The sequence below is a fragment of the Mus musculus genome, chromosome 9 (assembly GCF_000001635.26).
Source record: "Mus musculus strain C57BL/6J chromosome 9, GRCm38.p6 C57BL/6J".
Taxonomy (NCBI): Eukaryota; Metazoa; Chordata; class Mammalia; order Rodentia; family Muridae; genus Mus; species Mus musculus.
Genome location: NC_000075.6, coordinates 23,202,272 through 23,227,430, shown reverse-complemented (window position 1 = coordinate 23,227,430; position 25,159 = coordinate 23,202,272). Strand labels below are relative to the sequence as shown.

Sequence of the window (25,159 nt, the reverse complement as noted above, 5' to 3'; positions counted from 1 at the left end):
CATTGAAGGTTATTTTTTTAATACATGTTATGAAATAGGATCTGCGCTTACGCCCAGTTTTAACTACTTTATTCCAAAAAAGCTGGACCAGCCCAAACTAACTATCCCTGTGTCCCTAATCCAAAATCTCATATCTTCCAATATTCACATGTAAACCTCACCCAAGCCCAACGCTCCCTGCTGAAATCCTAAAGGATTTTCCTTTCATGCAGTGTGACTAACAACTTCTAACTAACTGAGCTCTGAATAGCTCAAAGGGACAAAACAAAATCATTCAAGGAAGGCCTGAAGGTACAGAAATTTCAACAGGCTTTCTCCTTTCCCCATTTTCTCATTCCTTAGCTTAACAAGTAGTCCACCTCCCTAGTTATGTCTGTGTGCTCCAGAGACAAACAGACAGCCCTGTCTGTCTCTGACCCAAGTGTCAGGCAGCTCAGTAATTTTCATAAATAAAATACTAACTGGTGTACAATGTATGACCTTCACACGCTACTTAATTTCTTAAAGCTCATCTTCAAAAAGGACTGAAAACCCTCAAAGGGTTTTTATGGGGATCGACTTAAATAATGCAGGACTAGAAAACTGCTTGGCAAACACACAGTGTCGTGAAAAGATTTGCTTGTAAATACTATCAATTTACTAAACAGCTCTCTTTTCCAACCTAAGTGTAAAAATACCAAGCAGTCTCCTCCTATGTTTCTTGCTGGTATCCATCAAGAAATTCATGGGGTTCTCCAGGTCCACTAGAAACTTACAGGGGTGGATGCAGAGGGAAATGCTCGCTACCTATTCTTACTCAGGTTTACTAAGCCTGTCCAAGTGGATGAGAAGCGATAGGGAAGGTGGGCTCATCATTCCAGAGGTCTGCCAAGGTCATGGTCAGATATCAGTGAGAGATCAGCTAAGGGGGGAGTTTGAAGGAATAATGAGTGAGAGTCACTGGTGGGACCCCAAGGAAAGACTCACAGGCTTGGCAGACTTGTCTTTGGTGAGGGCCTCTGCGTGTTCATTCTGCCCTTAAGAACTTAACTGACACTTCTAGACATCGTATAACAAATAACTCTGATATCAATTTCCATATTACTAAGTCTCCACAATGAAAGAAAAGCACTATCTACCACGGGGCTAAGAAGGCTAGAAAGGGAAAATGCTATCTGGGAAGTGTTTCATCATATCACTTGTTAACATTGCCCCAAAAGTCAAAATACACATTTAAACTTCACAAACAATAGCATCACCAAAGAGAAAAACAACTGTGCACGTGTAGAGCTCTCAGGATATTGTCCTATCACTTGGGATAATTTCTGCTGAAATGTTAAGAATGGAATAAAACTCCTTATTCCCATAGTACAGATAAAGGAAGGATAAGACCACATTCACATGCTACACTTGTGAATCTGTAACTAAGGCAAATTTTAAACTCAGAACTTATTTCCAGCAAGTTCTTTAGTAAAGATGGTTAACATAGCAGCTCATAGACACAAAAGAACACTTTTTATTAGACTTCAATGCTTATTGTCACAGCCAATGAAAAACATTGTCATTTGCTTCTGTTGATTTCTTCAGTCCAGAGCCTGATAATCATTTGATGCAAGCACAGACTCATTTATCACTTCTTAACGTTGGCCTCATCTCTTGTGACAAAGGAGTCTGCGTCCTTTATATACAGATAGCGCAGCTTTTGTCTGAATAGAGATAGATACCCTGTAGTTCTGTATGCTGATTGGATAACAAGCCTTCATCCACCCATCACTTCAGGAGTCTGCCCTTGAAGGCCTTAGAGCACTTCCAACTGGATTTTATGGATGCATGATTTTAACCAAGGTTTGCCAAAAGTAAATGGCATGTGGAACACTCTTCAGCAAAAATAGTACTCTTTGTGGAACTCTATGTCTTTCAGAAAGTCTTTTTTAGTACAACTTCATCTTCTCCAAGTGTCTATCAGAATTATCGGTAGCTTAAGCTAAAATAATCCACTAGCCACTGGCAGCACTAAGCATCTCATAGCCAAGTGACACTCTCCACTAAGGAGGGATCGCTGGTCCTGACCTGAGCTTCCTAGCCAGAAAAGACGCTTGTTTAACAGAGCTTCAGCCACAGCAGGCCAAGAAATTCAAGAAATCAATCCAAGATGACATCTTGTCCTGGGTCTGTCCTTTATGGCAGCCACCTCCTCCCTTCTCCCATATCTTATCCTTGACCTCTGTATCTAAAATGCTATTCAGCATTTCCCTGCTGAGCCGGGAAGATAGAACCAGTGTAGAAAACTAAGTGGTCATGATATCTATGACTTCATTGTAGTAGCATGCATTCCAAACTGCAGCTTTCCCAAAACAATGTTGTACAAAGTCCATCTCAAGTTTACTTGTACAACAGTGACGTCAAAGATAAGAATTCTCAGCCTGATGTGATATTAGAAATTGCCCAAATTCATAAAACTAGAAAGTGCAACTAAATTCGATGCTTAAGCAATGTGCAATTTGGTAATGATCAAAATCAATTTTAAGACAGCTATTCTGTCAGGTTTGACAAATGAACCTTGTCCATGACAGCAGTTAAGTTTATTTTACCTGACCCGTACACTTACCAAACACACACACATTATGCAAGGGTTGTCTGTGATAAATGGAATTTGGAGGACCTCCCCTTCATTTTCACATTTTGCAACAGACCCTGAAATGAAGATAAAAATACTTTTAATTTTAAATCTTGCTTAGTGGTGTTATTATAAAACCTTACCTTCTTAAGCTAGTAATTGGAATTATATAGTGTTTCAAATGCACCACAAACAAGTTTCTTCAAATCTATTTTAAATAGTTTTACTTAACATGGTTTTTTTTAAGTCAATACTTCGGTATATAGATCGGTTTTCTGTTTTCAGTTGATTTAAGCACATATTTAATACCACTAGTGCTCTGAAAGATATCTCAACTGCACATGGACTAACACACCAAACTAGGCACTAGGGAAGATTTTAAATTTGAACGAAATTCAGGACTGTGTCAAAGAACGGGCCTTTCAGGTGGATCTGCCAACTGTTGTGGGTTGAAATGCAATCACTTTTTGAAGCGCAATCTCTTTCCTCTTTAAAATATTCTCTTTTCTGCACCAGGTGTCAGTAAAGCATGTCCTTCAAAATAGAAGCCGAGGTCTTCACCTGCCTGAAAACCTGTAATTATCATATCATGCTATTAGTAACCTTTAAAAATAAGATCGCTTCTTTACATTCAAGGTCTGGAAAGTCATGTTTTAAAGATGCTGCCTAGCACCGTGGATTTATTGGAATCCTATGGTGTTGAGAAAAGAGGATGTGCGGGAAACGGCGCGGTCTTTTCCTTAATTGCACAAGAGTGGCTACGATTAAAACAAGGATTGGGGAAAAAAGATTAAATATAAATCAAGGAATTTCCCAACTTCATATAGCAGGGTGCCTATTAGCACTCTGTCAAAGGTAGCAGTCTCTCAGTCCCCCATCTCTCTACCTCTTCATAGCCTTCCCATCCCTTTTCTCTAGGCTTCTCCGCATCCCCACCGCCCGCGAGAGTCAGGCAAGGTGCGCGTTCCTCGTCCTCTCATCCCCGGTCTGCCAGTGCCTCTTCTCCCAAGAAACCACCCAGAGTCCCGGAGGACTGGTCCCTCCCGCCCCCACCCCCCTACCTGTCAGGAAGGAGGAAGCCAGAGACATGGGGACCCCGGAGCAATTGAGCAGCAGCAAGACGCAGCAGGTAATCCCAGGCGAGCGTCGGCAAGGACGCTCAGCCAGAGCCCTGACGCTGAAGAACCAGAGCATCGTCACCTGGAGGGAATCCCGGGCGACTGCAGGTCCCGCGTCGCCGCCTCTGCTCGGCAGCCGCTGCTCGCAGTCAAAAGGGCTGTGGGCCGGCGTGCCGGGAGACAGTCGGCTGAGGGAGGCGGGCGCCCGGAGCGGCGGGGGAGGAGTGGGGGCGCCCCGGGAGGAGGGGTCCTGCGGCCAGCCTCGGCCAATGCGGCGGCTTTTTTCTAAGGGAGTTGCTCTCAGCGGGTTAGCCGTCAGCCCCTCCGCGCCAGAGCTGGGCCGGGAGGAGGGGTGGCTGAGCGGCGGGATCTGGGGAGCGGCGGCGGCGACTGCCGAGTGCGCTCGCAGCTCTGGAGCCCGGCTGAGCTCCGGCTCCCGCACGCGCAGCTCCGGCCCGGCCCCCGAGCGCGGTGTCCGGCCCGCGCGCTTGCTCCGTGCGGGACCGAGGGGCGTACTAGGCTCTGCGCGGAATCCGCAGGGTCGCACGAGGGACTACGATCCTGGCGCCGGAGCTATGCCGGCTCAGAAGCGACAGCGGCGCACGCGAACGCCCAGCCAGGCGGTCTAGCCCAGCCCCGGCCACCGGCCCCGGGGCGCTGCCGGAGCCTGGAAGGCGCGTCTCCAGCGCCCTGCGCACCGCCTCCTCCCGCGCAGAGGAGCCGCCCCCAGCAGGGATGCCACTACCCGCTAGCGCCCGGAGCAGAAGACCCGGCGCTTCCCGCTGCCCCAGCTTCGGAAGGAGCCACGGATCGAATGCAGGAGGGTCCCTCAACTTTCCACAGCCCTTTGACTCCCTCGGGCAAAGGCGGGGGACTCACGAGGCTGAGGGGACAGAGGGACGAGTGACCTTGGAGATCAGGTTCCTGTGCTTATGCCTCTGTGGGCCTGACATTAGGGAGGACAGAAGTTGGAGCGACAGAAAGGGTCGGCTAATGCACGCACAACGGCCAGAGCCTTTCTCCCTTAAAGCGTGGATCGGTGGCTCAGACTCCGCCCTTCCCAGCCGGAGCTGCCCGGGCCAGGGAGGTGCGTTAGACTAATCATTCATTCACTCGCGGGCCAGGGAGGGACCGCTGCCGCTAATCTCCACGCAGGCCGCCTTCGCGGCGGCCGCCCAGCAGGGCACGCGGTGGCAGCCGCTACCCTGCAGCGTTTCTTGCTTGGGCGGCCCTGATGTCCCCCAGTCTCGGTCTTTGATCCCCTCGCCCCGCCACCCGGTACCCGCTGAGTCCCAGCATCCCTCCCACGTCCTGCCCCCCCCACACACACACACACCCGCCCTACACGCACCCGCCAAGCAGTGCCTGGCTCTACTCAAAAGGGGTGCTAATCTAGAAAAGAGAATTTTTATAACTACATTGGGAAGGTGCCAGGTGAGAGTGAAAGGTGCTTGGAACCAATGATCAGCTAGCCTTCTTTGGAGCCTACTGTGATCACATGCTCCCACCCACACGAAGAACAGCCAGCCAGCAGGTGCCCACCCCACATTAGTTCCTGAAGCGCCTTGTGGATCCAAACTCTAATTGCTGACAAGCCTAGTTTTCCCCTAGTCTCTGGCCAGTTTTAGGTAGCATTTGTAGCTGTAGTGAGAAACTCCTTTGACAGTCCTCAGATACACTCCTCTAATGTCACCACATTTACCTGCCCCTGCCTGCCATCCGCATGCTCATTTGTTTTTTTCTAGAGATTTAAAGGGTGCTTTTAGTGAGTGCATCGTGGCCAACATCCCAACACAAGGACCACATCTCTGTGACGTGGACAAGTGGGAGGAAGGAACGCTGTCATTAGCTTAGCATGCTCCATTTCCCTCTCAAAACAGATTTTGTGTAAAATTTAAATTAAAAGAGACAAGAGACAATGTGGTTACATGTTTCCCCCAAATAACACCATGGCTAGATGCCTTGAAAGTCAAAGTGTTGATTGAATGTTTCGCTGACTCCCTGAGTCTACAGAAATGTCAAACTGTATACACAGAGAGAGAGAGAGACAGAGACAGAGTTTTACTTCCCATAAGAACTAATTAGAAGAAAACCTAAAAGTTAAAAAATAATAATTGCCACAGAAAAGTACATTCAGTAGGAACCACTGTCCCTGCTCTCTAAAATGATTCTCCTTCAATAAAGTCTCTAGATAAATGTAACCTTTATAATTCAGGTAAGGAACATGAATTTTTGGAGATCCTAGGAGACCCAGTGTTCCCTCAGATGTCTGTAGACTTGGCTACATGTGCACTACAAAACTGCAAGACACCTGAAGAGCATGCCTGCCCCTCTGACTTGCCTCCCTTGGCCTGTCTCCTCAGTGTGCATGACTAATTTTTTTAGGGGGTGGGGACTTCTACCCTCTATGTGTGTGGCATTTCTACTATGGGTGGCTAGGGAAAAAAACGGGAAACCTTTTCACCAGCCTTGAAGTTGTGAATGAGAAGGTGGACAGAAGCCTCTGGAAACTCAGCTCTTCCTATATCACAGCTCACAGTGACCTCCATTTCAGAAAGAGCAAGCTATCCCCAAAGGCTCATCGGGGACTCCTGCAACCCCCATGCAACTATTGGTATTGTTACTCCAGAGTAGCAAACTCTCTCAGCTGCCAACTGGTCCCTAAGCCAAGCTGAGATATTCCAGGGTCACACAAGAAGAGATATGGGGGAAGGAAAGAGGGAAGACAAAGAGGAGGAAGAAGAAGAGAAGGAGGGGGAGGGGAAGGAGGAGGAACCTATCAAAGTCCCAAATATTGGCTGGAATCCAAAGGAGAAAAACAAGGTAGGGTAGGGATGTTTGCCTTGACTTCTGACATTGTTTATGGGTAAGGAGGTAATGGGGCCCAAACTCAGGGCCTAGCCTAGGCCCAGATCTGCAAAGTCTCAGTCCTTGCTCCATGAAATAAGCATGTGACCTGGCCACATGTAACAGGAGATATGTCTTAAGGCATTCTCACACCTCTCAAATCACAGCCTCAATTCCCACCGAAAAATGCACTGAACATGCAATTCAGGAGTTTCAAGAAACTTCCAGAAATCAGCTCACCTTCTCCACAGCAGAGAAACCAGACCTCTCCAAAGTGAACAGAAGAGCCTGTGACAGCAAGCACTAATTGTCCGTAAGTGTAGGAGGGTTGCACTCACAGATGGCACCTGCCTGGGTAAACTGAAAATGGTGAAGGACTGATCCACAAAGGCCCTAATCTGATGGGGCAAACTTAGAGACTGTGGAGAATGTGAACAGCCCAGGGCACATTTCCTTAGAAGAGAGGTTGTTTTTGCAGGCATGGTTAATGCTCTGGATATTTGGTAACTTTGGAAAGTATCATTTTTATATCTCCAAAAGGGTTTGGAACAGCAGTATGGATTGTGCCCACAGATTTATTATTTCTCAACCTCTTTATTGATAGCCATCTGATTCTTGCTAGGATAAAATTGAAAATACTCCTGAGGAGGTTTGGTTTGGTTTGGTTTGGTTTGGTTTGGTTTGGTTTGGTTTGGTTTGGTTTGGTTTGGTTTGAAGCACTAAAGATCTCAGAGCATACAATGGACTTCTTCAGCTTTACCTTGAAAGTCAAATGTCTAGGCTGTCAGAGTGGCTCAGTGGCAGAGCAGTTGCCTGACACACAGGAGGCGCTGTGGTCAAAGGGTGAGAAGGCTAAGAGCTAAGAGAGACAGGGTGTGCCAGGGCCACAGGGCGTGATAGTGGCAGAGCCCATTAGCAGGCTTCTGCCGGCTGGTAAACATGGCACTTCCCATTACAGATGCTCTGCCTTCTTGGATGATGAGTCATGGGAATTACAGGAAGAGGCCATGGGATATTTCAGATATGATGCAAATGAAAGTTATGGTGCTGGCACAATAGTTACTTAAATATTTATGGAACTGAACTGGACCCAAATATATGAGTTGTTTGACACCATAAAAATCCTGGACACTCCCATGTGTCCCTAGCGGAACGGTGATTTTATTCTCAGGTCACCTGACTACAATGTTTAGGGACTGTGCTGACTTCTAGGTTGCCTACTGGAGTGCTTTTGTTACTCATCTTTCAGAGTGGCTGGGACCCATGGAAGCCATGAGTTGTCTTATAGATTATAGTAGTAGGATTTCCTGTAACTCCCAAATGTCAAAGGCTTTGAAAAAGCATGATAAAAACTCAATCATTTGATCATTAGCCGGATCCTTTTGCACAGAAGCATTTTCCCCATATCTTGTCACCATAAGAACTGCATCCTTCACAGCATGCCCATACACAAAGCAATGCTTTAGGATAAACTGATAATACCAGAACTTTTAAAAACACCAATTGCCCTGAAATAACAAAACCATTGCTTTGTTTACTCGTTTTATTTCAGTTTGACTCAATACTGTAATAAATGTGATTCCTTTACCACCTGGCCCTGACCCATTGCAACCCCCATGTTCACCTTTGCCTCCAGCATAATGGAGCCTCATTACAGACGATGTAGAAAGATGTGCTGGGACACACAGTGCCTGCTCAAGGAAGTGCCTATGAGCTAAATCAGTGCCATTAAAGGTCACACATTTACCAGTTTGGCAAACAAAATAAAGTTAGTGTCATCCGAAGACTTGTATCTTTTTAACCCCTAAAATACTCCCATGTATGGATACACTGCCAGGGACTTGCTTTGAGAAAGAGTCCTCTTACTCCACTTTTTGCCTGGAATTTACCTTGCAAGCTTTATTGACACCAAAAACTGTAACTCCATCTTGAAGAAGTAAGGAATTGACAAAAGACTTTGGCTCAACCCAGGGAATCAGGATGCCAAACTAATACTTTTCTCCTGTTGGTCTATGCTTCACTAACTACATCCTGTCAGTCTTCCTTGCAGTAAACATCAACAGAGGAGAGAGAAACACTATCTCCAGTCGCTGTTTGCTATAGACATAGAGAGAATGGTCCAACATTGTTAACGGGGGATGTGTACCCCAGATTGCTATTCAGTGTGTGTAAGCTCTGGCCACATCTCAATTTCTGCTCTTCCCTTCTTCCTTAATCTAGAACCTGTAATGTATTCAGTGCTTCTGAGGTATGAACAGTAAAGGTCACTTTTTTTTAGTCTTTCCTGTAGTCATACTAATCACCCTAACTTATGCTGCTCCCATGATTAACTTCTAGCCAATGAGGCAGCAATATAAAGTGTCATTAAAGGACAGACATGTTCCCCTGTCTTTACTTCCTGCTGATGGCGGGAATCCATCTATAGTAAGTATTTGAGACTTCAACAACCATCTTCTGTTGAGAGGGAAAAAGCCCAAGGAACATAGTATAGCTGAGAAGAAGATTAGACTCTGATGCCGTGAAATATAATGTAGGTTTGGCCCCTAGCTTACCTGAATGAGGGGAAATGCATATCTACCATGCTCTATTCCTTGTTAGTTTTTTTTTATTTGTGTTTGTGTGTGCATATGAACATGTGTACAAATGAACCACCCATGTATATGTGTGTAAAGACCGGTCTGCGGTAGTCCATCCCTATCACTAATTTCTCCTGATATAGGGCTCCTCATTACCCCTGCACCTCAGCTAAGCTTGAGATCAGTTCCTACTGTCCACCTGACTCTGTCCCTCCCACTAAGGTCACAGAAATTTAAGGCCAACCCTGGCTTTTTATTTAAGTGCTGGAATGTGAAATCAAGTCATCATACTTGGTCAGTAAGCCTTCTTACCCAGTGTAAATCTCCCCAGAGTGATGCTCTTTGTTTTAAATAGTCTTGATATTTGCAAAGCTGTGTTGGTATTGTTATTTACAATTGCCAAGAGGTGATAGTAAGTCAATGTCTAGCAAGGGTAAATGATAAACAAAACATAGTGTGTATACACAGCGTGTGCATGGCACAGCATATATGTAGTTTGGTGTGTGCACAACACTATGTATGCATACCATTGGATGCTACACAGGTTTTAAACAGAAACAAATGTTTGTTTTATGCTATTATGTAGATAAAACACAAGACATTATTCTAAGTGGGAAAAAAAAAACAACTTCCCAAGGACATATACTGTTATATGTGGGGACATACAAAAGCCAGAGATTTTGTGTGTGTGTGTGTGTGTGTGTGTGTGTGTGTGTGTGTGTGTGTGTGTAAATGTCAATGCCATGTGGGTGCATGCAAAGGCCATAAGGCTCATGTAAGAATGAAATCATAGAATCAGGCACAGAATGGAGGCTGCAGAGTCTGTGGCAGGGAGTATCTTGGAACTGTTAATGGGTATGGAATTCTAGCTTCTCAGGGCTAGAGAGATGGCTCGGCAGTTAAGAGCACTAGCTGTTCTTTCCGAGGACCTGGGTTTGATAAACACCACTCACATGATGGCTCACATCCATTTGTAATTCTAGTTCCAGGGAATCCAATCCCTTCCTGACCTCCATGGATATCAGGTAAGGTCAAGGTGCACAGACAGACAGAGAGGCAAAACACTCCAATACATAAAATAAACAAAGAAGTCTAAAATTTTTTTTAAAAATCACATTTCTATCTTTGCACCATGAAATAGCGTCCTGGATCTGGGAAGATGGCTCAGTGGGTAAAAGTTATGAGAACCTGCGTTCTGATCCTAGCATCCACATTAAGAACTGATGACAGCACTAATCTATAACCCAGCTCTGGGAGAGTTGACCAGGCAGTTTTTGGAGACTTGCTGACAAACAGTCTAGGTAAAATGGCAAGCCTCAGTTTCAACAAGAGACATTGTCTCAAAAAAAAAAAAAAAAAAAAAAAAAGAGAGAGACAGCGATAGAAGATATTTGGTGTCAACTTCTGGTCTTTGCATGCACCCACATGGGAAGGGACACTTACACAGACACTGCGCACACACAGACTCTGGCCTTTGCATGCACCCACATGGGCATGGACATACACATTTTACACGAATGCATACACTACATGCATTTTACCACATATTTAGAATTTTTAAACTTTATTTTTGTTTTGTTTTGTTTTGTTCTGTTTTTTAGATAAGGTTTATCTGTGTAACCCTGGATGTCCTATAACTCAAAGACCCACCTCCCTCTGCCTCCAGAATGCTGGATTAAAGGTGTGAACCACTACTGCTCAGCTTAATCTTTAAACTTTTAAATAAAAAGTCTTATATAATATTTCATTTGATATCAAATTAACATAGCCATTAGCCAGAAATCAGGGATAGAAAATGATAAGGAAAGTTTTGTATTTATAGAAAAGTTTTATATTTATATTTTGGTTCCTGACATATACTTCCCCCCCCCCTCTCTCTCTCTCTGTGTGTGTGTCTGTGTGTCTGTGTGTGTCTGTGTGTGTCTGTGTATGTGTGTGCACATATATTTTATTAAACCCACCTAAAAAGCATACAGGGCAAATACTATAATCATGCTATTTTATATCTGAGTAAAACTTAACACTAAAGATAAGAACAGCCAGGCGTGGTGGCGCACGCCTTTAATCCCAGCACTCGGGAGGCAGAGGCAGGTGGATTTCTGAGTTCAAGGCCAGCCTGGTCTACAAAGTGAGTTTCAGGACAGCCAGGGCTATACAGAGAAACCTTGTGTCAAAAAACCAAACCAACCAACCAAACAAAAAAAGATAAGAACATTGCCCAAGATCATACAAGAATTAAGGAACCAGGCAGGCTGCCTCCAGAGTATATGCACATATTTGGAGGTTTTGCTGTTTTTATTTGTTGCAGTGTTCCTTCTTAATAACTATGCAATCTTACTGATGTTGACATTGCTCCTCTTAACCATCTTTGATTTCCAGCTTCATGTTGCTATAAGAAATTTTTCAGTGCTCATTTTAATATTTATATTTATTTGTGAAGGATACCTTTATTCACTGACATGTATATGAAGACTTCTGAATTATGCAGCCTTTTATTTCTTAATCAAAGATTTGTTTTCCTTTGGTCCTCAATTGTTCTGTATTACACTGATAAGTTACTCAAATGAGACCTTGGAGATAGTTATAGATGCCCAGAGCTTACAATTAATGTAAGTCTTATTAAAAAATAAAACATTGGCTTTCGAGGCTTCATTGATTGTGTGGGATAAATATGTATTTAGAGAAATCTTAAAAAGTGATGCACTTGACCACTGTCCCCTCTGGGGATCAAGCATCTGTGAAAGTAAGAAACAATTCTTGCTGGGTTTTATCTCCCGATAATCTCTGCCAAAAGCAGTCTTCTTCAATGTGAATTCATTTCCTTCCCAGAGCTGCACTTTCCAGTAATCTCTCATTATAGAGATAATAACCGTATTCATTAACAGTCCCACCATCAATCAGAAGGCAGTAAGAGAATAAATCTTGGATCACCAACACTTAAGCCATCAAAGCTACTCCATCAGTGAAAGCTACTCCATCAGTGAAAGCTACTCCATCAGTGAAAGGCTAATTGATAGTAGCTTGTACCAATTGGGTTGGTCAGTGCTGATTACTAAAATGGACCTGATTTCACTGATGTGAGCTGCACCAAGGGGGATTCTAAAGTGTTGCACTGATGCGCCATCCCATCCTGATTGTCCCCTCGATGTCCTAAGGCTTACGACTGCTTGCTGTGCTTTATAAGCCCGTTTCCCATCAGATAGGACAGCAATGTGGTTTCGCTTCTTTTTGCTTGGACGCAAAAAGGATTTCTAAAATTATATATATATATAAACCAACAACAAAACGGGAGAGTTTGAGGCATGAAAGGACCCTCAGAAAGCATCTTACTCAACTCTTTCATTATTCAAGTTATCTAAAGGTCAAATAAATTAGACAGCTTGCCCAGAGCTGTGCTGGACATGATCTTCCAGAAGACAAACATCCTCTTTGGAAATATCACTCAAAATGTGGTTTCACTGAGGACTGCCTGATCATAAAACTAGCCAGTCTGTCTGCACACTTTAGCAAATGAGAAACCAATGTGATCCAAGCTAAGCCAGTCCTAGACAAGTCTCTGTACATTCATTGCTCCAATACAAGGGGACATCAGCTTCTACCCTGGGCTTTTAAAACTTCAGCTGTGGAGAAACTACTTTCTCCCCTCTTTTTGAAGTTGGCTTCATAATGGGAGCTGAACAACTGTTGGCCAGCCAGGCATCGTTGTCAACACAGGCCTATAAAGTTAATATAGCATTAATATAGGACCTATGTTAATAACCAAGCTATACAGTAACACCATGTGATTAATTTATTGTTGCAATATATTACAATAAGACCCTGATATAGGCAATGCCTCAATCTAAATGATACGAGCTAAGCATGGAAATCTTTAGGCATTAAAACCAGAACTTCAAGGGAGGAAAGAACAGAGAAGGCCTTGCTGGCCCCTCAGATCCCAGGATATAGGTGTCAGCAGCCTTTCCTCACCCTAGAGCTTACCTTCATCTTCACAACTCAGGGAATTCTTTGCTGGGCAAACGTAGAAATCAATCTTGAGGCCATTCAAGGAAGTAAAGCCACACACAGGAAAGCTATTATCACGTGCAGGTACTGCGTTCCCATTTAGGCCAGCCAGGCTTGCTCATTTGCATAATGTCTACTGCTCTCCTTTAAGACACTATGATGTCTTGGGCATATTATAAAGCTTTTAAATATATGTGTTTTTTATTTGTGGAAACAGGAAGGAATTGAAGAGAACCAAACACCTTTACTGAACATTGTAATTGATGTAGGAGGGGGAAAAAATCAATTCTGAAGGAAGAATCCAGTTCTATTGCATTTCTCATCCCCAGAGATGTTTCTGATGGACATAATGGCTGGACATTAGCCCTTGCCTCCTAACAGATGCAATTAAATGGACCCCAGACAAAACAAACAAGTAAACGGCAGTCTATTTATAGGTCACTTTGCTCTTTCCTGCTAGAAATAACTTGCCCCTTGGGCATAGGACAGGCACTTGTATCACCTGAGAAAGTGTTACTCATTGCTCTTTAGCATCAGGAGCTCCTGATAAGTATTAGCATTAGTGGGGACCCTACCCCACCCCACCCCAGCTCTGTGTGCTGTGAGAATGTGCTTATTGGTTTTAAAGTGGGTCACTGTGGGTCTCTGCTCTCTTATTTCCCCAGAGGACAAAGGAGTGGGTTTAAAAACAAAAACTGAAATTGTTCGCTCCGATGGTTTTTTTTTTTTTTTGTATTAAATCATGACTTTCCCTTACAGTTTGGAAAATAATTTTAATGGTGCCTGAATTATTCTGTGAAGTCAGTATTCCTCTGGGTCAGAGTCCCATAAAGATTTATACCTTATTGTCCAGCCTGTGAGAAAGAACAGAATGTCTGTTCAGTTCGGTGCTCTAACAGGTAAGGGTTTTTTTTTTCTCCTAATGGAATATATAGCTTTTTGATCTTTAATACATTAGGAAATGATAACCTAGTAATTATGCAAGCAATTAAAACTTCTTTTGATGAATCAGAGTAATGCATAGATCATCCAGTTCCTTGAGACTCAGTCCTTCCGCTGGGTGAGCGGCAGAGGAAGATTGCCCCTGTAGAGTCCCAGACATTATCCAGACCCACTGAGTCAGAAACCTTTCTTGCTAGAGCCCACTGTGTTCTGGCAGGTTCCTACAAATACCTCATTCTACAAAAGGACATCAATTCCGGCCTTGGCAGAGGAAGAACGTGGTGTACATAGGAAGGTGAAGTAGTCTGCTATATAATATCTTTGTCTGAGGTGTGGGCTTTAAAGCTAAGGTGGGCCATGCCAAGCCCCTGCAGCTGGAAGCTCTCTGACCCTCCGGTACGGTGCTCTCTCACACACAGGGGAAGGGTGCAGAAATCATCTAAGTCCGTTTAGGTGTCATGACACATATGAATATCAGACTTGGAATGACCTGATTCTACACAATTGTAGTCCTGCTTTGAAATGAAGACAGTAATGCTGATATCTTTTATGCGGTTTAAATACATTTAAATAAAACCACTCACCTAGCACGGCCGTGGCCTGTTAGGCATACTTTCCATTGTTGACTCCTTTGCTTTTTCAATACCTATCCACCTATCTCCCGGTTAGAAATGATGGTTAGAAATTAGTTTGTTCCTCATTGTTGCGCCTAGGAACAGTATGCACCCTTCAGAGGTGCACTGTGGCTTGGACAGGCAGGCCCGGACCTCAGAACCCCAGGACAGGAGAGTGGCACGCTTTTCCCCTCACGACCTGTAGGTGGCAGCACGGGGACCTCCTGAATGCGGAGCCAGGGTCTCAGCAACTGACTGCTCCAGGACTGGGAAGAAGCTAACACGCCTGCCTGAAAGTGCAGTTTACCCCGATGCATACTAATACTGAACCTTCCAGCACTTGCCAAGGCTTCTTTCCCGGGCTTACAGACAGAGACGCTCAGCAGTTAGGGTGCCCTAGAACCCACTCTAAGCCTGTAGCTCCAGGCCTAGGGGTAACCCAAAACTTCTTGTCTTTGAGGGCACCCGCACTCTCGTTCATATACCACACAGGTACACATAATTAAAAATAAAACCTTTTCTTTTTAAGTTTAAAAGAAGAAAAAGACTTACCCTTCCATTTCAGCTTGTCTGAGTTTTGTTTAGTTTGTTTTTGTTTTACTCTTGTATGGTCGCTTCCTGAGCTTAGCTAAGAACACCTCTAACCAAGTCCTGATCCAACACTCCAGTAGTGAAGGAAGTCTGAGGGTACTCCTGCTGCCTTGCTCTGGCACTGGCATCCCGATTGTGGGGAAGTAACATTAATAGTCACGCCCAAGTTTAGCTCCTTTGTCAAAGATCAAGTGATACCCATGGAAGGAGTTACAAAGTTCTGTGCAGAGACTGAAGGAACAACCATCCAGAGACTGTCTCACCCGGGGATCCATCCCATAAACAACCACCAAACCCAGACACTATTGTAGATGCCAACAAGTGCTTGCTGACAGGAGCCTGATATAGCTGTCTCCTGAGAGGCTCTGCCAGTGCCTGACAAATACAGAGGTGGATGCTCACAGCCATCCATCGGAAAGAGCACAGGGTCCCCAATGGAGAAGCTAGAGAAAGGATCCAAGAGCTGAAGGGGTTTGCAGCCCCATAGGAGGAGGAACAATATGAACTAACCAGTACCCCCAGAGCTCCCTGGGACAAAACCACCAACCAAAGAAAACATATGGTGGGGCTCATGGCTCTAGCTACATATGTAGCAGAGGATGGGTTAGTTAGTCATCAATGGGAGAAGAGGCCCTTGGTTCTGTGTCTATGTCCCAGTGTAGGAAATGCCAAAGCAAGAAAGCAGGAGTGGGTGGGTTTGTGAGCAGGGAAGGGGATGGGGGTTTTCAGGGGGAAACTAAGAAAAGGGATAACATTTAAATAAACAAAATAGCTAATAAAAGTAAATTAAACAACAACAACAACAAACAAAAACCAGCCACTCCAATGGAGACTGCCTTGGAACCTTGTGCATTCTGGGTGCCATAGCATATGAAGACCTTTAAGATAGGTCAGGTTGTGTGCAGCACAGATATCAATTGCCTGATGTCAGAGAGCAACCAGGGTCAAATCCAGGCAACTTGATTCTTGACTTGGTGTTTCCTCTCAAGAGGAAAGAAAGAGAGCAAGGAGGGCTATGCATAAGGGTTTGGGTGAGAAGGGGAAGGGAGAAATGGCGTGATTAAAGTATAATCTCAAAAATAAGTGCCAAAACCAAGTAAGAGACAAGGCAAGCAAAGGCCAGTGGGCAACTGTGTACCTTGCAGGGGAGCCTCCTAATACACCCAGTAGTGTTTACCTTTCCAGCCTTGACCTGGTCAAATCAGAAACTGCTCCCTCAACACTGCTGGACTAAGGGCTCTACAGCCAACCAACATGGTGATTGGTCTAGACCTTTATCCTCTAACTTGAATTGCCTAAAGATGACTGTTAAACCGTTTCAACTGGCATCCAACTGCTACATTATCTCCACTATCTGTCCCTTCACTGAGGTCTGGGTCCAGCTGCTCTCTCTGTTTGCCTAGTTATTGCCTGTTTCAAGGACATCATTTTTCTGGCTTCCCCTCTGAGTCCTATTCTGTCTGAAACCTGCAACCAAGAGCCAGCCGTAGACAGCTATTGAGCTTAGTAAGACCTTGAAAATTCTCTTCTCATTCACTCTATCTGCATCCAGTGATATAACAAGCAGGTGCTTAGCAAGCAAGCGTTTTGGACAAGGCAGATTATAGAACATTTTCATCATAGCAGGAAACTGAATGAGGCTGGCCTGAGAGTGTCTAAATCCTAGCTATCCATAGGACCCTACCACTTAGACAACAGAGACACTTTTGGGCCTTTCCAACTGCAAGTTACTTACTCAAAGCCACAGATACCACACAGAATGATTCAACCAACTCACCCAAGGTTCCGGGCCCCATGTTACTCAGGGACAGCAGCTCTTTGGCCTTAGTGTATGATAGATAAGTATGTAAAGGGCTGGACAGGCAATGAAATCTTATTCTAGTATAAATAAGACTCAGGGCACTCTTCTGTCCCAGACACACTAGCTGCGTTATGAACATTTTTCCCTGACCTCTCCACTTACACAGCACCATGCAAAAGGAACTTCTCTGAAAAAGCAGCCCGCCCTGATAACCTACCAAGAAGAACTCAGAGACGATGCAGAATCCAGACCTTTAAAACCCGCAATCACAGCCTATTCCTTACACATGCAGAGCCCAGCTCCAGGCCCAAGAGATGACTGTTGAGAGCTGAGGGGTGAGGTGGGCTGCAGAGACAGGGCTGTCCTCCACATAGGGAGCGGTGCTGTGAGTAAAACTGCCTGGGCCTCTTGTTGATACAGATGCATAACCTCACTGCCATCTCATTTCATGTGTGTGTGTGTGTGTGTGTGTGTGTGTGTGTGCTCGCACACTCATGTATGCACACATGCAAGCATGCACACTCATATACATAGTCTTGCTACAGGTATTGAGCATGTGGGGAAGTATTTACTGGTCATGGGGTAAGAAGTAAAAAGACAGAAGTCTAAAAAAATGTTTAACTATAATCCTACATAAACGTCCCACGCATCTGCCATGTTTATAAATACAAACTGTTGGATATTGTCAGGGTCCTTATTCAACCTAATAAATTTTTATTTTATTATCTCAATATACTTATTTTAGCCTAAAAATGATTTTATTCTTCTACTTCTTTATACATATATCATGGTCTTTGGTCAGAGTTGCCCCTGTTATCCTCTCCTCCCATGACCCCTTCCTTCTCTCTCCTAGTCCCTCCTATTTCTTCGTCCTTCTAAGTTGTTTTTTCTATCATAAAAACAATGGATATTTAAGTCTATTTCTAAACTTGGAAAGATTCAAATGTTAGGGATTTAAAGAATTTGTCAAACACATCTCACACATAAAATCTCTACGACCTGCCTGCCACCATAAACTGAACTGGGATATGAGGACAGCCAGGTGACCTTCTGAGTTGCAAAATACCAACCAAAGAGGCTTAAATGCTGTCCAGGTAACTCCAATCCAGGGGAAGGCATGTGAGGAAGGAATGGGCAGATCAGAAAGGGAGCCGAGGCTCACTCAGGACATCCAGGGATCAGAAGAAGAGACTCAGCCTATACCGAGCAGGAGCTGAGCACATGTCACTGAGCAGTGTGGAAGAAGTTGCACGAGGCCATGATGAAGCCCAGGAGAGCATCCTTGCTTGATTCCTGAGCAGATTGTTGTAGAGCAGGCTGCCTTCTCCTCCAGAAAATGTCTGAATCATAATGAAAACTGGTCTTGCTTTTGTGAGAACACGCATAGAGCCAGAGACAAAACTGAATCCCCACAAAGTCCTATAAAGAGGAAAAAAAATGAGTATCTATGATTCCAGATACATTTGGCTCAATATAGAATTCTTATGTCAATTTCAGAATCCAGTACTGTGTGAGAGTTTACTACCCATTAAACAGGTGCCCTCAGTTTAATGGACACAGAAGTCATCATTGCAAGTCAGGCTACTTGAAATATTAATGATCCTCATCAAAGGCAAGAGCAGGAGTGGAGAAAACTTTACTTTTATAAGTATGAGTGGTCACATGTTGCTTCTGGCCTACAGAGAAACAAATATTCTCACTTTAAAATTTAAGAGTAACCAGAAGTTTTTCAGTAGTCAATGGTATTTATTTTATTATCTTTGCAAAAATGCTTTGAAATCTTGTAGAAAAGATGTTTGAATCCATTTGCTCAGTGATAAATTATCACTGAAACATTTAGTTGATGATATTTCTGCTAGTATCATTTAATACTTTCACAGCTTGTGTGGTCAAATCATATCTTCTTTGGAATTTTGTAGAAAACTGGAGATAACTTTCGTGTTTAAGCAATGCATTTTTATTGCATATTTCTTCAACCCACTGTGACTGTTGCAATTTGGTTTCTAAAAGAATATTCATGGGAGAAGCCAGGTTTGGCCTCAGTTATGCAAACCATAATCAAAGCAGGAGACCAAGTCATCTTTAAAATTGATGTTAACACAGACCTGTTATGAAAATACACAGAAGTCTTCTCTTTGTTTTTCAAGGGGGAGGGGAGAGTAAATAAAACAGAAGGAGCCAGTAGCTTGCTTCTCATGGTGCCTAACTCCAGCAAAACTCAAACCACAAGAGTGTTTCAGAGTCTGCTTAATATTCAAAGTAATGTTTGAACAGCAGGGTCTTTCTTCTGAAGATAAAGGAAACAAGTCTCAGAAAGAAGAACTAACTACCCCAGCAATTCCTTAATAGAATCTAGCAGTGGTTATCATCATGAACTAAATTACCTGGTGACATCTGGACTCTGGGTCTGTATTTGAAGGCTGTAACCAGAAGGTTACTGTTCATGGTCAGACCATGGGTCTCAGCAAAGATAGCCCAACAGTGACTTCATCACTCCCCAAAACCCCCTAAGATAGGTTTACATGGCTTATGAGAAATAAGTAGTGTTTGAACATGATCAGTACAGCATCATGGAGTACAGGTACTTAGGTATCTCACAGGGTACTTGACTCAGAAGATCTCTGTCTTGGTTTTCTCCTGTCCCATTGCATCTTGGTAATCTGAATGAATTTTATCAAAGGCTCCACCTCACATTTTAGTTTTGCACCGGGCTTTGCAAACTATACAGCTGTCACTTGACTTCTGATGAGGTCATCTCTTGTTTAAACCCATCATACATTAAAAACACTAAACTGGAAGTGCATTTAGTCATCTAACACAAAACCCATTTTGTAACAGAGTTTTAAACACTTTGGGTCATTTACTGCCCTGTGCACAGCATGCTGTAAGAGTGCATGCTCTTTTGTCCTTCATGACCACATGACTGACTGAGAGCGACTGTCCAATGTCAGAGGGAAGATTTTACCATAGTCAGCTTGAGTGGAGAAATTCAAATTTTAGTACATATAGTTTCTACTGAATGTGCATAGTTTCTTCACCATTGTAACTGTGTTTTACCAGAGACAAAGGCATTTTCAGGAATGATACTTGTGACCCTCACTTCAGCTATTAGTCAGTTGAGACAGTAGACCCCAATTAACTGGATTTCCCCAGACTTCCCTCATAATTGAAGCTTGGTGACAGCCAGAGGAGGAATACCTCCCAGGAAGACACTTCACAGTTCTGACAATTTGTTAAACTATGTAGATTGGGACCAAATTAATGATGGGTGAGTAATGGGAAGGACCATACCTTGAACCAGACTGCTTGGTTATGCATATTTCTCTCTATTTAAATCTGAAGGTGAATCTGGGGGTCACCAATCTTCTTATTTATTCCTCTTCCCAGTCTGGCTTCATGGAATTAATTCTCTCTCTCTTTCTGCTTTTCACAGTGGCTTGTCTCTTTAATTGGCTTATTAAGGACAAATGGCCAAACCTAACTTATTACAGTTGCCAGGGCTCAAGCTCTGAGTCCCCAAATTCTGGAGTCAAAATAAGTCATAATCATTTGTAAGTCAAAGACTGTCTATATATTGTGTCCTAAAACTCATGGTCTATCCATGGCTCTTAGGGGCCTTTTGGGTCAACAAGACCTAGAAGAGACATGAGAAACTGTGAAAGTGTTATTCCTGCTGTTGCATGGAAGGACAGACGGGAGGCATCCAGGATGAAACCAGGAGACCACATTAGAGAACACCAGCTGTTCTAGTTTACTTTCTGTTACTGAGACAAACACCATGACCAAAGGCAACTTGGGAAGCGATGTGTTATTTCATCTTACACGTCCAGGTAACATCTCATCGCTGAGGGAATTCAGGGTCGGAGCTAGAGACAGGCAGAGACCATGAAGGAACTATGTTTACCAACTTGCAACTTATGACTTGCTCAGCCTGCCTTCTTACACAACCCAGAACCATCTGCTCAGGGGTGGCACAGGCCACAGTTGGCTGGAACTTCCCACATTAATAATTAATTATTTAGAAAATGCCCCAACGGACATGTGCACAGGCCATTTCAATGGAGGAAATTCCTCAGTTGAGATTTTTCTCTTCCCAGATGATGTTAATTTGTGCCAAATTGACAAAAAAAAAAAAAAAAAAAAAAAAAAAAAAAAAAACAACCAGTACACTGGGTGATTGGCAGCAGCTCTACTAAGGACTGGGTGGGTGGAGTCAAGAGGATTTGCTGAAAGATAAGCACAAATAGTAACAAACTATCCTAAGATCTTAAACCCTATCTTTCAGCTAGCCAAACTTCTGTCCAACTTGGCTACCAATGTTGTCTTATTCCGTTTTCCCATTAACCCTGGGTAGGAATTATGATCTGCATCCTGTAAGATAAGGAGAATGTAAGGAACTCTGAGGGTTACATGAGGGCGCTAACTGGTAAGTAGAGGAGACTCTGAGAAAGGCGGAGGCCAAAATCTCACTTGCACACCATGCTGTATAGATGCTAAATTTCAGGGTCAATTCAGACAAGACAAAATAAAAGACCAAGCAGAGCCTAATTTAGTCTCTTACCTTTAATCTTTACTTGTGGGCTTGCTTGGTTGCTAAAAGTAAATTAGCACTGGGCTATCATAATGAACTCACCCCAAGAAGGAAAGACTTCCTACCAGGAAGAGTATGGGAGAAATGAGTTCACCTAGCTCTTTGAAGCATTTTAACAACCTGAAATTGCAGCAGTAGGTATCTGCTAAGGCCGTTTCAAACTGGGCCACTTGCACAAAAGGCCAGACTGCAGGACCCCAGAGCTGCTCCCAGGGGTCTGGCTAACTACATAAGTGGCTCCAGAGAGTTCACAGGAAACCTGTGCCCCGGAGGTAAGAGGGCTGAAAAGCATTTGCCGTCCAAATGGGAAATGAAGGGGGGGGGGGGGTGTAAGGCTGTCAGCTACAAATGAAGGATGGAAAGAGAACAGATTAGAACCTAGGAGCCAAGTTAGGGGAGGTATTGATAAGGCAGCTGGTTCATCTGTGTGGCCAGTTTTGTCTCAAAGGACGCCAGAGGGATCAAGCCAAGAAGTCTGTGCAGAACTGCTGCCCTGTATTTCCAAGCCAGGTTACTGGAAAGTAAGAATTTAGCCTGCATTCTGCTAACTATTGGTGCATAGCAACCCAGAACAACCAATTTATTATGATCATTGAGTCTGCACCGTGGGGATTTTTTGATAATGTGCCATAGCTTAGCCTGCAGCCACTCCAAGATGTCTAGAGTGTCCCCTGTGAAGATACAAAGACAGGGATGGTGTCCTCTCTTACAGCACTGTGGTCTAGAAGCATTTGAAAATGTCTTCTCTCGTGTCCAGTGGTTACTGATGCCTTTGGGTCGGGACCTCGTTTGGGGCTGTTGAACAGAAAGCACACCTTTGCATGTGACCTGGGCTCCCTCACAGCCAGCATGTGCCGCAGTATTCAGAATGCCTACGTGGAAGCTCCGAGTTTAGAAGACAAGAGCCCCAGGAACTAGGCTGACAAGCGAATTGATTTTTCTGAAGATTTCTCAGAAGCCTGCAGTCCCTTGCGCACGTTATTATTGCTCACAACAACAGATAAACCCGGTGATTTTAAACAGCCTCCTTCCAGAAGAGCAGTGTCAAAGAATGCTTAACTCCGCAGCTGAGAATCTGAGGAGAGCTCTGCAGGCTGGGAGCCGGCGCTTACCGCAGCATCTGGGAAGAAGGTGGAGATGGGATGTGAAGCCCGCCCAGCACCAAGAGGAAGCCTTTCCTCTATGCCCAGGCCTGCCCTCTCCCTTTCCCTGTCCCTTCCTTATCCTGGGAAGCCCTGTGGTTTCGGCCTTACCTAACTTGGCATCTCTGTGAGGGCTTCATTACCCTAATAATAGACTTGCCAGAGTAGAGAAAAGCCTCATTCTGTTTTCTCTTGGAGCTCTGTAGCCAGCAGAGGCTCCTTCCTGCTGTTGCTGGGCAACAACTACCTCTCCAACCCATCTCAACCCCCACTGGCTATCTTCAGGACCAACAGTGGTTATATTTCTAGCCACCCCAGGTTTGAGTTCTAACTCCACAAATTCTCAGCCTCCACCTCTGGACACGATATACGGCTTCTTTAAATCTCAGTTTCCCCAAGAAGTTTCCTATGGAAATTTTACAAAGATTAAATAGGATACTGCCTGGCCGAAAACCGCACAGGAAATATGGCGCTGCCTTGATTTCAAACGGTTCTAATAAAACAGTGCATTGTGTTATTAACTGCCTCCTTACTCTATAGACTCAACATATTGGCCTCGTGGTCCCATACCTGCTGCACACCTCGGGCACTCTCTATCCTTAGTCCACTGTAACTTGATTTTTACTTCTGTGCAAGCATGTGGTAGTAACACAAGTCTCGGGATGTTTTTCCACTGATTAAATGAGATTATATGCACAAAGCTATTCTACAAAGCAGACCAGGCTCTCGTGAAGACTTAACTCTATTCCCTCTCCCATGTCACCTCTACCTCAGCGACAATTTTCTTCATTGATAACACACGTGCCATGCTTAAGAGGAAAAAAAGAAAAAGAAAACCCTGCAAATATAATATCGTCTCCCCAGCTCCATCTTAAAAAGCTCCCCCACCAATAAACATTCCCAAACTCTTACTCTTCCATCATAAGGGTCCCAGTATCCAGACCTTTTGTGAGGAGGAGGTGCTTAGAGATCACACATCTACCTAATCTGAAGAAAGCCAGCGTGACAGCCCATTAGGGATGGAGCAGCCCCTTTTTAGAGTCCTGGGTAGATAAGTCAAGATGGCTGGGCTCCAGCCCCCTGTGGAGAGACTGACACCTGCATAGCCATAGGACAGAGATTCAATTTCCAGCCTTTGTCCTGAAGCACCGAGGGGCACTGTGGTCAGAGCCTGGGCTTTCTCATTCAGGACAGAGCCAGGAGTGGAGGACTGTGGCTTCCAGGTGTCATTCTTCCTCTCCAAGTGAGAAAAGGTTTCAAACTTTCTCCTTCCAATAAGGATAGACCCTAAGTGATCACAGCCCTCTGGGTAGAGTCTTTGCCCAGGACAGCCACAAACATGCTCCCTGGCAGTGTAGCACAAACCCCTTTCCCAAAGTGACTGTCAGGGTTCCTTCCTCCTGGTTTGTGATGGAGAAGTTACTCATCACTGAAAGGAATCTGTTCCCACGTTTACATTCCTTAGGCTGCGATATGGCCCCTGGGAAACACTGGCCTGAAGGCTTCATGGGTCTCTTCCCTCTGTTCATCCCTACAACCTCCTGCTGAGAGAGAGAAAAGGGGGTTCAAGGCTTCACAGCCCTCTTGTTTTTATTTTTTCCTCACATGGCACCAGGTCCACACCGGTTTATCCACTTATCCCTTCAACAAACATTTAATTAACATTTATTCTGTGCCTGGCAGCGTGCTCGAACCATCCCAGGATAAACTATGGTGAATTAAGCAGGATACAGCTTTCAAAATGTTCTCTGTTGTTTTGTTTTGGTGGGAGATGACGGGCTGGCCTGATCCATGAGTATCAAGGACACATACATGTCTGGATATGAAAGTGCAGCTAGAGGGCTGGAGAACACAGCCCGGGAGGAGCTATGTCAGCCTGTGGTCACGGGTGAGCAATGGATGAATGGGCGATTGCTGGGTGGACAGGAGCTGGCCAGTGTGTCAGTGAGGAAAATGTCATGAGCAAAGAGATGCAACACCATGACCTTCTGAAGGGCCACAGGCCTGCAGGGACAAGAAAAGCCAGCTGGAAAAGAAGTTGGACGTGTGGGCAGAGCTGGAACTTGCCATGCTCCAGGCTCTGGGCATTGCTCCAGTCCTCCAGAGAGCTAGCTGCTTTACACAGTAGAATAGCTGGCAAGTACCATCCTGCAGCCACATCTGGACATGGAGTGGAGGCTTCCTCAGTTTCCCCCATCAGAAAAACACACAACAAAAAAAAAAAAAAAAAAAAAGAAAAACACACAACAATTTATTCTCCAAGTCGTTCATACAGCCTGGATGAGCTACAGTTTTCATTTGCTTTATTGGTTCAAGAGGGAAAACATTCATTTATT

At 44.3% G+C, this 25,159-nt stretch overlaps 1 protein-coding gene across 1 annotated transcript in view; it reads right to left on the bottom strand.

Annotated features, from left to right (window-relative positions):
- Bmper (BMP-binding endothelial regulator) overlaps positions 1-4,355 on the bottom strand; it is a 262,140-nt gene extending 257,785 nt beyond the window's left edge. The window contains exons 1-2 of the mRNA NM_028472.2: positions 3,658-4,355; positions 2,588-2,673 (exon numbers count right to left, since the gene is read on the bottom strand). Of these exons, the coding sequence (NP_082748.1) occupies positions 2,588-2,673; positions 3,658-3,790 (219 nt within the window). The 5' untranslated portion in view covers positions 3,791-4,355. The remainder of the gene's footprint in view (positions 1-2,587; positions 2,674-3,657) is intronic.
- Positions 4,356-25,159: the final 20,804 nt, after the last annotated feature.